Source organism: Salmo trutta, chromosome 28 (assembly GCF_901001165.1).
Source record: "Salmo trutta chromosome 28, fSalTru1.1, whole genome shotgun sequence".
NCBI classification, from domain to species: domain Eukaryota; kingdom Metazoa; phylum Chordata; class Actinopteri; order Salmoniformes; family Salmonidae; genus Salmo; species Salmo trutta.
Window position 1 is genome coordinate 18,574,301 of NC_042984.1, and position 14,647 is coordinate 18,588,947.

Here is a 14,647-nt window from a genome sequence, read left to right on the forward strand (position 1 = left end):
AAGAGCGCAACGGGTAGTTTGCCCTTCCTAAAAATGGCAATGTTCTGTGTTGGGGTGTGCGGTGGGTTGGCTGTGACATTTTACAGAATCCGACCTAATGGGTTTACAGTAATATGCTCCTCTTTCAAGACCACCTCTCGAGCAAGGTATTGACAACTCATTCAAAACTTTATGAATGTATCTGAATGTTGTGTAGTCATTGTCGAGCCACTGTTTTGTGGCACTTTAACAGTCCTATCTCGGCAAATCTTTGGCAACGCCCAACCAAAGAGACTGACAACAACATAGGGCAAGTAAGCACTAGCCTGGTTCCAGATCTGTCCAAGTGCTGTCACAGCTGACTTGCCATTTCTTGATGTTTGGCATGGGAGCAGTGCAACACAAACAGTTGTTTGACCAGACTAGTATTATAGGCTACTTTTCTGTCTTGAGTTGTCATACAGACAACACTACTTTATAATGGACTTGAATGTGTGGTTAAATCGTGTCCTATACACTATAAATACTCTCTGATGATTGTATTTTTATTTATTTTTTATTTCACCTTTTATTTAACCAGGTAGGCTAGTTGAGAAAAGTTCTCATTTACAACTGCGACCTGGCCAAGGTAAAGCAAAGAAGTGCAACAAACAACAACAGAGTTACACATGGAATAAACAAACATACAGTTAATAATACAATAGAGAAAGTCTATATACAGTGTGCAAATGAGGTAGGATGAGGCAATAAATAGGCCATAGTGGCAATTATTACAGTATGGCAAATTAAACACTGGGGTGATAGATGTGCAGAAGATGAGTGTGCAAGTAGCGGTACTGGGGTGCAAAGGAGCAAAATAAATAACAATATGGTGACGAGGTAGTTGGATGGGCTATTTACAGATTGGCTATGTACAGGTGCAGTGATCTGTGAGCTGCTCTGACAGCTGGTGCTTAAAGCTAGTGAGGAAGATGAGTCTCCAGCTTCAGTGATTTTTTTGCAGTTCGTTCCAGTCATTGGCAGGAGAGAACTGGAAGGAAAGGCGGCCGAAGGAGGAATTGGCTTTGGGGGTGACCAGTGAAATATACCTGCTGGACCGCAACCAGTGAGTTGAGATAAGGCGTGGCTTTACCTAGCAGCAACTTATAGATGACCTGGAGCCAGTGTGTTAACGAGGGCCAGCCAACAAGAGCATACAGGTCGCAGTGGTGGGTAGTATATGGGGCTTTGGTGACAAAACGGATGGCACTGTGATAGACTGCATCCAATTTGCTGAGTAGTGTTGGAGGCTATTTTGTAAATGACATCGCCAAAGTCGAGGATTGGTAGGATGGTCAGTTTTACGAGGGTATGTTTGGCAGCATGAGTGAAGGATGCTTTGTTGCAAAATAGGAAGCCGATTCTAGATGTAATTTTGGATTTGATATGCTTAATGTGAGTCTGGAAGGAGAGTTTACAGTCTAACCAGACACCTAGGTATTTGTAGTTGTCCACATATTCTAAGTCAGAACTGTCCAGAGTAGTGATGCTGGACGGGTGGGTAGGTGTGGGCAGCGATCGGTTGAAGAGCATGCATTTAGTTTTACTTGCATTTAAGAGCAGTTGGAGGCCACGGAAGGAGAGTTGTATGGCATTGAAGCTCGTCTGGAGGGTTGTTAACACAGTGTCCAAAGAAGGGCCAGAAGTATACAGAATGGTGTCGTCTGCGTAGAGGTGGATCAGAGAATCCCCAGCAGCAAGAGCAACATCAGTGATGTATACAGAGAAAAGAGTCGGCCTGAGAATTGAACCCTGTGGCACCCCCATAGACTGCCAGAGATCTGGACAACAGGCCCTCCGATTTGACACACTGAACTCTGTCAGAGAAGTAGTTGGTGAACCAGGCGAGGCAGTCATTTGAGAAACCAAGGCTGTTGAGTCTGCCGATAAGAATGTGGTGATTGACAGAGTCGAAAGCCTTTGCCAAGTCGAATTTAGCTGCACTGTATTGTCTCTTATCGATAGAGGTTATGATGTCGTTTAGGACCTTGAGCGTGGCTGAGGTGCACCCATGACCAGCTCGGAAACCAGATTGCATAGCGGAGAAGGTACGGTGGGATTCGAAATGGTCGGTGATCTGTTTGTTAACTTGGGTAGGATAGATATAGGTCTGTAGCAGTTTGGGTCAAGAGTGTCTCCCCCTTTGAAGAGGGGGATGATCGCGGCAGCTTTCCAATCTTTGGCGATCTCAGACGATACGAGAGGTTGAACACGCTAGTAATAGGGGTTGCAACAATTTTGGCTGATAATTTTAGGAAGAGAGAGGGTCCAGATTGTCTAGCCCGGCTGATTTGTAGGGGTCCAGATTTTGCAGCTCTTTCAGAACATCAGCTATCTGGATTTGGGTGAAGGAGAAATGGGGGAGTTGCAGTGAGGGGTACAGGGCTGTTGACCGGGGTAGGGGTAGCCAGGTGGAAAGCATGGCCAGCTGTAGAAAAATTTCCTAACTGCCTGTGTATATTGGTTCCTAACTTCCCTGAAAAGTTGCATATCATGGGGGCTATTCGATGCTAATGCAGTACGCCACAGGATGTTTTTGTGCTGGTCAAGGTCTGGAGTGAACCAAGGGCTATATCTGTTCCTGGTTCTACATTTTTTGGGGCATGCTTATTTAAGATGGTGAGGAAAGCACTTTTAAAGAATAACCAGGCATCCTCTACTGACGGAATGAGGTCAATATCATTCCAGGATACCCAGGCCAGGTCGATTAGAAAGGCCTGCTCGCTGAAGTGTTTTAGGGAGCGTTTGACAGTGATGAGGGGTGGTTGTTTGACCGCAGACCCATTACATAATGCAGGCAATGAGGCATTGATCGCCGAGATCCTGGTTGAAGACAGCAGAGGTGTATTTGGAGGGCAGGTTGGTTAGGATGATATCTATGAGGGTGCCCGTGTTTACGGATTTGGGGTTGTACCTGGTGGGTTCATTGATAATTTGTGTGAGATTGAGAGCATTAAGCTTAGATTGTAGGATGGCCGGGGTGTTAAGCATGTCCCAGTTTAGGTCATCTAACAGCGCGAGCTCTGAACATAGATGGGGGGCAATCAATTCGCATATGGTGTCCAGGGCACAGCTGGGGGCAGAAGGTGGTCTATAGCAAGCGGCAACGGTGAGACTTGTTTCTGGAGAGGTGGATTTTTAAAAGTAGAAGCTCAAATTGATGGGCACAGACCTGGATAGTAAGACAGAACTCTGCAGGCTATCCCATATGTTATGTTTGTATGTAGACACCCCTTCAAATTAGTGGATTCGGCTATTTCAACCACACCCGTTGCTGACAGGTGTATAACATCGAGCACACAGCCATGCAATCTCAATAGACAAACATTGGCAGTAGAATGGCCTTACAAAAGAGTCGAGACTTTCATCGTGGCACCGGAAAAGGATGCCACCTTTCCAACAACTCAGTTAGTCAAATGTCTGCCCTGTTAGAGTTGCTCCTGTCAACTGTGCAAGTGCTGTTATTGTGAAGCGTGAACGTCTAGGAGCAACAACGGCTCAGCCGCAAAATGATAGGCCACACAAGCTCACAGAATGGGACCGCCGAGTGCTCGTAAAAAATATTCTGTACTCGGTTGCAACACTCACTACAGAGTTCCAAACTGTCTCTGGAAGCAACGTCAGCACAATAACTATTTGTCAGGAGCTTCATGAAATGGGTTTCCATGGCTGAGCGTCCACACACACAAGCCTAAGATCACTGTGCGCAATGCCAAGTATCGGCTGGCTGGAGTGGTGTAAAGCTCGCTGCTATTGGACTCTGGAGCAGTGGAAATGGGTTATCTGGAGTGATGAATCACGCTTCTTCAAATCACATTTTATTGGTCACATACACATATTTAGCAGATGTTATTGCAGGTGTAGTAAAATGCTTTTGTTCCTAGCTCCAACCATGCAGTAATATCTAACACTTCACAACAATACATACAAATGTAAAGTAAAAGAATGGAGTTAAGAAATCTATAAATATTAGGACAGCAATGTTGGAGTGGCATTGACTAAAATACAGTAGAATATAATACAGTATATACATATGAAATAAGTAAAGCAGTATGTAAACATTGTTAAAGTGACTATATGGTAGTTGACAGACGAATCTGGGTTTGGAGGATGCCAGGAGAACGCTAACTACCCCTATGCGTTGGGTCTGTTTTTCATGGTTCGGCCTAGGCCCCTTAGTTCCGATGAAGGGAGATCTTAACGCTGCAGCACACAATAACATTCTAGACCAGCCTTTCTTAAAGTATCGGTCGCGACGTGTCAGAATACATTTATAATTATTTAATTAATTACGGGAATTGATTTGGCATCTGCGGTCTCTGCTCAGTTTAGCAGCTGCGCGAGTGGGAGATGCCCTTATGCTTCGAGGTTTACCGGATCCATTTTCTGCAGTGTTCTTGAAGATCACTCCGCGACACACTCGATGCAGCGCTGTCGTTCAGCTGCAGATGATGCGATTTCAGGCACTGACTTGTCATTCCCACTCTTCATCAAATGGAATTATGCTAGCCACGAATTCTGACTGAGCTCAATTGTAATGAAACGCACCGATGAGTTTCTCTGTTCCATACAAACTTTGAGAAATAACGAGGAGCGCACACAATGTGGGTGGGGAAGTGCTTAGTAATGAGTATCTCAAAACGAACAAATTAATAAAAACGACACGTCCTGACCTAATATCCACAGCATGATGCTAAACCCAGGGAGTACTTTCAGAACATGGCAGAATGCTTCAGTTAACAGTGGAAAACTAAGTCAGCTAGCAAGGCATTGTAATTTTATAACAGGTGATGATAAGCAGAAATAAGGAGGTACTAACGCTCATAGTAGTAGATGATAGTAGATGTACGTTTCTCTTTCAAACAATCCCCAGGCCTTGTACACAGCTGATAGCTAACATTAGCCAAAGCAACCTAGCTAGCTACTGATGCAATCCCTAGTAACAGTACAGATGAAAAATGATCAGGCCTGCTGTACATCTTACTGTAGAAATTGTTGAACTAGTCTAGGTTGGAACTGTTGCTCTTTAAAATACAAGTAATACTTTTTATTCGGAACTGGAATAAACTGATTGAAGCAATATGCTTTTTGAGATGAACACAGTTCTGGGTTGCTCATCTGCAGCAGGAAGTGGTCTCCTGCCTGACTGAGAAAACAGTAGATGTTCAGATCCAGTTTGGCACCACATACCTATGCAAGTCAGGGTTCTCAAGTACAGAAACAGTGTCAATGCTGAGCATGACCTCAGTGTTACACTGTCAAAAACTGATCCCAGAATAGACATGCTTGTTGGAAACTTCAACCAGCCACACACACACACACCTCTCATTAGGACTGTGTGTTCTGGTCTACATCTGTGTGATGTGATCAATCAGTTTATTCCAGTTCAGAATAAAATATGTATTGTATTTTTACAGCAACATTTCCAGCAGACTTTCTTTCAACAATAATTTCTACAGTACTGTAGTTATTACAACCCTATCATAAAGCCTGTGTGTGTGTTCTGTTATTTATGTGTGATGTGATCAATCAGTTTATTCCAGTTCAGAATGGAAATTGCTTGTATTTTAAGAGCAACAGTTCCAACCAAGACAGGTATGTAACTGTTTTTAAAATGGGGAAATTAAACATGAATAGATATTTCATTATTTGTTTTTCTCGAAATTGCATTTGTTTTTGGCGTAAGGGCAATGAACTGTACTGATATTTACGTATAGTTGCATATTTTCCTAAGCTTGGGTGCCAGGAAAACACATTTCTAATTTGGGTCCCAGGCCGAAAAGGTTTAAGAACCCCTGTTCTAGACTATGTGCATCCAACTTTGTGGCAACAGTTTGGGGAAGGCCCTTTCCTGTTTCAGCATGACAATGCCCCTGTGCACAAAACGAGGTCCATACAGAAATGGTTTGACGAGATTGGTGTGGAATAACTTGACTGGCCTGCCTGCACAGAGCCTTGACCTCACCCCATCAAACACCTTTGGGATAAATTGGACCGCCGATTGCGAGCCAGGCCTAATTGCCCGACCTCACTAATGCTCTTGTGGCTGAATGGAAGCAAGTCCGCACAGCAATGTTCCAACATCTAGTGGAAAGCCTTCACAGAATAGAGGAGGCTGTTGTAGCAGCAAAGGAGGGACCAACTCCATATGAATGCCCATCATTTTGGAATGAGATGTTCGACAAGCAGGTGTCTACATACTTTTGGTTATGTAATGTACTTTCATTACCATTTTTGTTGTTGTGTCTTTTAGACTGCGGCTGTATAGACACTGCTCATCCTCCAAATCCAGGCTAGGGATTGGCCAGCAAGTTGTGTCCAGGCTTCAAAGGGCCAATGCCAAATATGAGCACTTCCTTCAAAGACATTTTCCTTGCTTTTATGTTCTCTATAGCACGTTTACGAAAGGTAAAAACTCAGCTCGCCACAGCACCATGTTAAACTCTCATAAGTGGGTACATAAATTGTTTCGTTTCGTCATCAAGCCTTTGTTGTTTGGCATCTCTATTTATACAGATCTACCATACTGTAGCAAAATTTGGATTCAGTCAACCAATAAGATTTCATGTTTGAAGGCAAAAGAAACAAAAGATGTAGCCTTGTTAATTTAGCTTCTGTGCTGCCATTACAATGAAGCCATCTTTTATATTACCATTCTTCAGGATTTCAGCTCTTTTTCCAAGATGCCAAAGAGGTGAAGATGATAAAAACAAGGATGCTCACTAACAGCGTCAAAGTCCAGGACTTAACGTATCGTGATATGGAGAAACTCAGGCAGGTCGGTGGAGGCTAGGGCATACACTTGAATAACAAGGATAGTTTTTGTGGTTAGCAGTCTTGATAATCTGCCTAGTAGTAGTAATAGTATTGTCTGAAAAGTTCTGCTTAGCATGTTTGTGTTTCTCAGTTTCGCAGAGACATGATTAAAGCCATTCCGCTGCTGTTAATTGCTATTCCTCCATTTGCCAACTACCTGGTGTTTGCACTAATGTGAGTTCACTTAAGTCATCTCAACATCCTCCTCCTTTGACTCGTATTCAGTTAGCAAATATCTTAATGATCAATTAAATGGGAGTTAAAAAGGTCAATAAATAATTGTGCATTTATGCCCTCAAGGATAATGCATTGTGCCCCCCTACAATGTATTGAAACCCTCTTTGTCCATATGTCATGTCTCCCCTCCATATCCCTGCCTTACATATTCCTCCTGCAATCCTCTGCCCCTCTTCCATCTCTCTGCTTCCCTCTCCTTTTTACAACCAGGTACCTTTTCCACCGCCAGCTCCTGATCCGCCACTTCTGGACCCCCCAGCAGCAGACAGAGTTCCAGGGAGTGAACCATTCCCACAGGGCCCAACACCACTGGGCAGTGCTGAAGGGGCTTGAGAGTGCAGGTTCACATGTCAAAGACAGCCGCCTACTAGACCTCTGCAACAAGGTGGGTGAAGGATACAGAACAATTAAACCACTCCCTTGCATATATGTTACTCCCATGTTCCAATATGGATATGTTTTTCCATAGGTAACTGTAATGCAGCTAATAAAGGCTTCCAGACACCGATGTCTGACCGGTCCTTGTGTTTTTAGGTGCAAAGTGGGATACACCCTAACATATCTGACATCCAGGCAATTCGAGACTTGTTTTCTGGACCTCCCCTGGGTATCAAGAGAATGAATGCAGATCAGATGGTCAGTGCTTCCTTGAAGTATTTTTATTCAGAAATTCCCTGAAAAATGAGTCCATGGGTTTACGGTATGATATCAGAACTACTGGATTTGCCTCATCAGAAAAACACAACATACAGTGAGCTCAAAGTATTGGGACAGTGACACTTTTGTTGGTGGGGCTCTATACTCTAGTACTTTGGATTTGAAATAATACAATGACTGAGGTTAAAGTGTAGACTGTCAGCTTTAATTTGAAGGCATTTTCATCCATACCGGGTAAATCGTTTTAGAAATTACAACCCTTTTTGAACATACTAAGTCCCCCCATTGTAGGAGACCAAAAGTATTGGGACAAATTCACTTCTGTGTATTAAGTAGTAAAACATAGTATTTGGTCCCATATTCATAGCACACAAGGACTACATCATGGTAAGTAATTTTAAAGTCACTAAATAAGAATAGAATGTTTAAACACTTCTACATTTAACTTTTTACTACAAGTGAATTTGTCTCAATACTTTTGGTACCATAAAATGGGGGGGGGGACTATGTGCAAAAAGTGCTGGAATTTCTAAACAATTCACTCATATGGATGAAAATACCCTCCAGTTACAGCTAACAGTCTGCACTTTAATCTGTCATTGTATCATTTCAAATCCAAAGTGCTGGAGTACAGAGCCAAAACAACAAATAATGTTAACTGTAACTGTAAGCCTCTTTGTCTCCAGAGGCAACTCTGTCCCATGTTCTTCCTGACTCCCCGTCTCCCAACTCCCATGATTGCCACTCGACTGAACAGCCACGGCATAGAGCTGCTACAGCTGGACCGTGCTCTCAGCAGACATGGCCTGCACCAGTTGGATGACTCAGAGCTGAGACAGGTCAGTGCACATCACTGGACCTCATTCTTAAGATCTACATGTAATCTGATTCATACAGTGCATTCGGATAGTATTGAGACCCCTTCCCTTTTTCCAAATTTTGTTACGTTACAGCCTTATTCTAAAATTGATTACATTAATTTTTCATTAAATCTACACACAATACACCATAATGACAAAGCGAAAACAGGTTTGTATACATTTGTAAATAAGGTGTTAAGTATTCAGACCCAGACTCGAAGTTGATCAGGTACATCCTGTTTCCATTGATCATCCTTGATGTTTCTACAACTTGGAGTCTACATGTGGTAAATTCAATTGATTGGACATTATTTGGAAAGGCACACCCGTCTATATAAAAATGTCCCACAGTTGACAGAGCAAAAACCAAGCAATGAAGTTGAAGGAATTGGGGGAAGGGCACCAAAGAATGTCTGCAGCGAAGGTCCCCAAGAACACAGTGACCGCCATCATTCTTAAATGGAAGAAGTTTGGAACAACCAAGACTCTTCCTAGAGCTGGCCAAACTGAGCAATCGGGGGAGAAGGGCCTTGGTCAGGGAGGTGAACAAGAACCTGATGGCCACTGACAGAGCTCCAGAGTTCCTCTGTGGAGATGGGAGAACCTTCCAGAAGGGCAACCATCTCCGTAGCACTTCACCAAATCAGGCCTTTATGGTAGTGGCCAGACGGAAGCCACTCCTGAGTAAAAGGCACATGGCAGCTCACTTGGAGTTAGCCAAAAGGCACCTAAAGGACTCTCAGACCATAAGAAACCAAGATTGAACTCTTTGGCCTGAATGCCAAGCGTCACATCTGGAGGAAACCTGGCACCATCCCTACGGTAAAGTATTGTGGTGGCAGCATCATGCTGTGGGGATTTTTTTCAGCAGCATGGACTAAGAGACTAGTCAGGATCGAGGGAAAGATGAACGGAGCAAAGTACAGAGATCCTTGATGAAAACCTGCTCCAGAGCACTCAGGACCTCAGACTGGGGCAAAGGTTCACCTTCCAACATGTCAACGACCCTAAGCACACAGCCAAGACAATGCAGGAGTGGCTTTGGGACAAGTCTCTGAATGTCCTTGAGTGGCCCAGCTAGAGCCTGAACTTGAACCCGATCGAACATCTCTGGAGGGACCTGAAAATAGCTGTGCAGCAATGCTCCCTGTCCAACCTGACAGAGCTTGAGGATCTGTAGAAAAGAATGGGAGAAACTCCCCAAATACAGGTGGCCCAAAGTTGTAGCGTCATACGAGGCTGTAATCGCTGCCAAAGGTGCTTCAACAAAGTAAAGGGTCTGAATACTTATGTAAATGTGATATTTCAGCTCTTTTTTATAAATTTGCACAAATGAAAAAAGTCATTATGGGGTATTGTGTGTAGATTGAAAGGGGAAAAAACATGTAATCCATTTTAGAATATGGCTAACGTAATAAAATGTGGAATAAGTCAAGGGTGGCGGTCACAATTTCGTCGCCGGTGAGGTTCAAGTCGGTCTCACAGTAATTGAACGTTAATTAACAAACACATTTAGCATGTCCTGGCTTCCACACAGAGCCTACAAGCCACTGATGCGGACCTTTGGAACATCTATAATTTAAAAAGTCTAATAAATCCATGCATTATAGGCTACACCTTCACAATAAATCTCATTTATTTTACAGGTCTAAAGAAGCATTATATGAAGAAAATGTAATCTATTTCAGAATAGCATACTCTGAGTTGTCCTTATGTTTGGTCCTGATCTGGCTATGCCAAATGGCTGTGGGCTACACTAATTCATGTGGCTATTCTGTTGAATGGTGTAGTGGAAATTTCAATTAACAAAAACAGGTATTTCGAGATGCTTAATTAAGAGTTAATGTAACTTTAGTTTTACGAACATTGGGCTATAGGTTTTGATTTTTAATATATTGCAAGGCTGCATGATGCGACTAATGATTTGAAAAAAGTCGCTTGAACTGCATGAGCTCTGCTTTGTTTTTTGAGCAGGCCGTACACACGTCATAAGTCTGTCACAATTTGACAAGCACTTGATAATGCCTTGAATGATGGCGGCATCCCCTTTGTGTGGCCGTAATGCACCCCAAAAAAATCCATGCCTTTTGCAGCCAGTGGCCGTTGTGCCTTGGCCCAGAGTGCTGCGTTTTGCCCTTATCCCTGAGTGGTGCGCGCCTCGAAGCACCACTCACTCACATGGCTCTCCATCACGTGATCGGGTCTCTCTCAAAGGCTACAGGTGAAGACAGACAGATCGGGGACGCCACTGCACGCATCCTTATCCAATTCCAAGGAGCATAGTGAAGATATGTCCACATTTACTTTGTCAGCCAGCAAGATAAGTAGGCCTAACGAACAGCAAAAGCACTAGCCAATGTGAATCTACTATCCCCCATAGACTTTTGTACTATCTATTCATTTCTGTGCGAGATACATTCCAAACCGTCTGGGAAGGTTGTGGGATGCGATCGATCCCAAATTAATACAACCACTAGCATCAAACTTTTTATGCAATGTGGCTGACGCAACAGATCAGAACGTTTATAAACTTAGGCTATTTCATCACATTAGCAGAGCAATGCGCACATGGCACTATGCTATAAGCGTGAATGTTCCATTGGAAATCACCATTATCAAGTGACCACAAATGCAATTATGCATGTAATGCTGTTATTATAGAAAATAATCTTCCCCAAACTTGAAACTCACGCACTGTTTATGTATGGCAGTCCGGCTCTATGTCCCTTGTAAAGCAGCTTAAATGTGCCTAATTTTAAAGTCATTTGGCCACTAGTTTTGATAACCTTATCAAGACATATAGGCTAGGTTACATGAAGTGTGTGACAAAAAAAATGTAAGTTGCAAAAAGGCATTGTTTCTTATGCTGGGAGTCATTCACAAGTGATAGGCTAATATTGTCACCCATCAGACTGTTCTTGATTTAATCTCGTCTTTACATATACTAAATAAATGTGAAATTGTTTTGATTTTAGAATAGTCCATTATCATGTACCCGTCTCGAAACAGGGGCATGGGAAAAAAATGCATGTGATCTATGCACTTAAAAAGCGAATGGAGGACGCTTTTCCCCGTGGTTTAATTTCATGCCAGCCAGGTAGGTAGGCTATACTCCTGTTGTAAAGATAAGCAATGTGCTTAATATTAGAGAAGTTGAGAAATAAATATAGTATGTGTAGCCTATAAAAAGCTGATGGGATACTCTTTTTAGTAGAGGCCATCACTGTGTTTTCTCAGCAATTGCATAGGCTATAGAAATGTGGCGCAACATGAGCTCTAAGTGTTTTAGATTTTCGAATACATTTGCATTGATGTCAGAGTGATTACAGGGACAATAGAGTGCTGAGTACCAGGCAGTTATCAAGTTTGGTAGACTACTAATGACCATCAGCAGCATCAGAGCTTGGAGAAGCCTAATTATCGTGACTAAACAGTCACTGGTAATACACTGAATGTACGGTCACTGGTAATACGGTCAACACAACAGCCCTAGTCAAAGGGTCTGAATACTTTCAGAATGCACTCCGTCATCAAATACTAGTAATTTGCCACTAGTTACATTGATGTATCATATTGATGATAACTCGACCCTGGTCTTGTCAGGCCTGCTATGTCAGGGGGCTTGACTCTGGCAGTCTCAGCATCGACCAGTGCCTGGAATGGCTTTCACAGTGGCTCCAGTTCTCCTCTCGCCTGAAAGGTATCTATTCTCTCTCTCTGTGTGTCTCTCTCCCGACAGTGTTTTTCTGTGGGGGGAGACTGATGTAAATATGGCTTATTGTCCTCATGCCTCTCTCTCTCTCTCTATGTCCCAGAGTCAGAGGTCTCTCTGCTTGTGCATAGCATGGTCTTGCTCTCTACCAACTACCCAAAGCCCTACCAACATTGACAGGAAGGAACAAGGAGTGATCTGCCACTTCCATTAATTCAGCCATCTCTCACCATGCTGGGCAGGGCAACTTTCCCATAAGCCGTCAACATCTGCAGTCTACCAACGCAATGGAATAAACACCAAGCCTTACAACTCAAATCTCACTTTTTGGGCAAAGTGATTACTTGATACATTGCATTTCTGTGGTGATTGTGACAGAAATGTGATAACATTGAAACGTCTCAAACTGGTTGATAATTTCAGGCTCCAAACCAAATGTCACGTGCACGCTAATGCCCAACTTTGTTTGAGAACTATCAGTAGAGTTAAATGCGATGGAAACCCATGTAACTTCTTTCATTAGTCCATACAGTTCCAAAATGTTTTGCATGTCAGCAGTCAAGTTAAGATATTGGACATTCAAGAAGCGAAGCAAAGTGCTTCTTGAAAGTCCAATCTCTTTGACTGCTGACATGAAAAGCATTAACTATCAACAGTGGACTAATGAAGAAAAAATAGTTTGAGTGGAGTAATCGTACAGTAAAAGTAATCTGATTACAATCGGACAGGTAACCAGTAACTAACAGATTATTTAGAAAGTAACCCACCCAACCCTGTACAGGGGGTGGTAACACTTTGTTCAATAATAAGGAAGCTTTTGACATTGGGGAAAAGCAAAGAGCAACTTCTGAGAGTAGAGTAGTAAGTGCAACATTTTATAGAATGTTGCTTTACATTAGCACTAAAATTGCATGCCAATGCTGTAGTAAGGTGATACTGGCGAATAATCACTGCAATTCAACAGGCCATTAGACGTATTTTAAAATGTTTCAGCTATGATGGGACTTGTTCAAGCATTGTTTAGTTGATAGGAAATGCATTTCATGTTGGAAAGATTTAGTTAACTTTATTCACCAACCGGTGACGATAAACTGCACAGCTACAGTAAATAGCAAATGCCCTCTCATCAATGTGCCTTGGTGGTGGACGGGTGCCATACATTTTAAAATGTATGGGATTGCCAGTCAGTCGTTTTGAAGTTGCCAATAAGATTCTCATAAATATGCCAACCTTTTTGTATTTTTTACAAAATGCATTTTATCTACTTGTTCAACTCCTTTGGGGCTTTGGAATCCATTATCTGGTGTATTAAGGCCATGTTTCTGAAATAAAATGTACCACCTAAAGTACTTGTCAATGTAGAGAAATGCTCTTATTTACAGTAAGAACAAGTTGACCTGCACATTGCATGTTTACAAGCATTGTCATCAATTATTTAAATAAACCTACAGCCTTGTCCTTGAATGCAAATTTACTGAACATCCTTAAAATACCAATGCAACAATTTCACTGAGTAACAGTTCATATAAGGAAGTCAGTCGCTAATCTATGGATTTCACATGATTGGGAATACAGACGACATGCATCGGTTGGTCACATGAGGTAGGGGCGTGGATCAGAAATCAATTAGTGTCTGGTGTGACCACCATTTGCCCCATGCAGCACGACACATCTCCTTTGCATAGAGTTGATCTGGCTGTTGATTGTGACCTGTGCAATGTTGTCCCACTCCTCTTCAATGGCTGTGTGAAGTTGCTGAATATTGGCGGGAACTGGAACACGCTGTCATGCACATTGATCCAGAACATCTCAAACATGCTCAATGGGTGACATGTCTGGTGAGTAAGCAGGCCATGGAAGAACTGGGACATGTTCAGCTTCCAGGAATTGTGTACAGATCCTTGCGACATGGGTCCGTGCATTATCATGCTGAAACATGGTGATGGCGGCAGATGAATGGCACGACAATGGCCCTGAGGATCTCATCACGGTGTTTCTGTGCATTCAAATTGCCATGGATAAAATGCAATTGTGTTAGTTGTCTGTAGCTTATGCCTGCCCATACCACCATGGGGCACTCTGTTCACAACGTTGATATCAGCAAACCGGTCACCCACACAACACCATACACATTGTCTGCAATTTGCCCGGTACAGTTGAAACTGGGAATCATCTGAAGATCACACACTTCTCCAGCGTGTCAGTGGCCATCGAAGGTGAGCATTTACCCACTGAAGTCAATTACGACCCTGAACTGCAGTTGGGTCAAGACCCTGTTGAGGATGAGGAGCACGCAGAGGAGCTTCCTGAGACAGTTTGACAGTTTGTGCAGAAATTCTTGGGCTGT

At 42.9% G+C, this 14,647-nt stretch overlaps 1 protein-coding gene across 2 annotated transcripts; it reads left to right on the top strand.

The window, feature by feature from the left end:
- LOC115165670 (LETM1 domain-containing protein 1) lies at positions 1-13,659 on the top strand. Of its 2 annotated transcripts, XM_029718939.1 has the most exons (9): positions 1-146; positions 6,272-6,426; positions 6,681-6,796; positions 6,926-7,008; positions 7,282-7,456; positions 7,606-7,707; positions 8,415-8,567; positions 12,192-12,288; positions 12,404-13,659. In XM_029718939.1, the coding sequence occupies exons 1-9, from the start codon at positions 34-36 to the stop codon at positions 12,475-12,477; spliced, it is 1,068 nt and encodes a 355-aa protein (XP_029574799.1). In that variant the 5' UTR covers positions 1-33; the 3' UTR covers positions 12,478-13,659. The 2 variants fall into 2 exon arrangements, with proteins under 2 accessions (XP_029574799.1, XP_029574800.1); XM_029718940.1 differs by lacking the exon at positions 12,192-12,288.
- Positions 13,660-14,647: the final 988 nt, after the last annotated feature.

Excerpts from the sequence above, each read along its gene's own strand:
- LOC115165670 (XM_029718939.1), top strand. The coding sequence starts at position 34 with ATGGCAATGTTCTGTGTTGGGGTGTGCGGTGGGTTGGCTGTGACATTT. Across the intron at positions 7,009-7,281 it reads TACCTGGTGTTTGCACTAAT|GTACCTTTTCCACCGCCAGC; the intron begins GTGAGTTCACTT and ends TTTTACAACCAG. Across the intron at positions 8,568-12,191 it reads ATGACTCAGAGCTGAGACAG|GCCTGCTATGTCAGGGGGCT; the intron begins GTCAGTGCACAT and ends TGGTCTTGTCAG.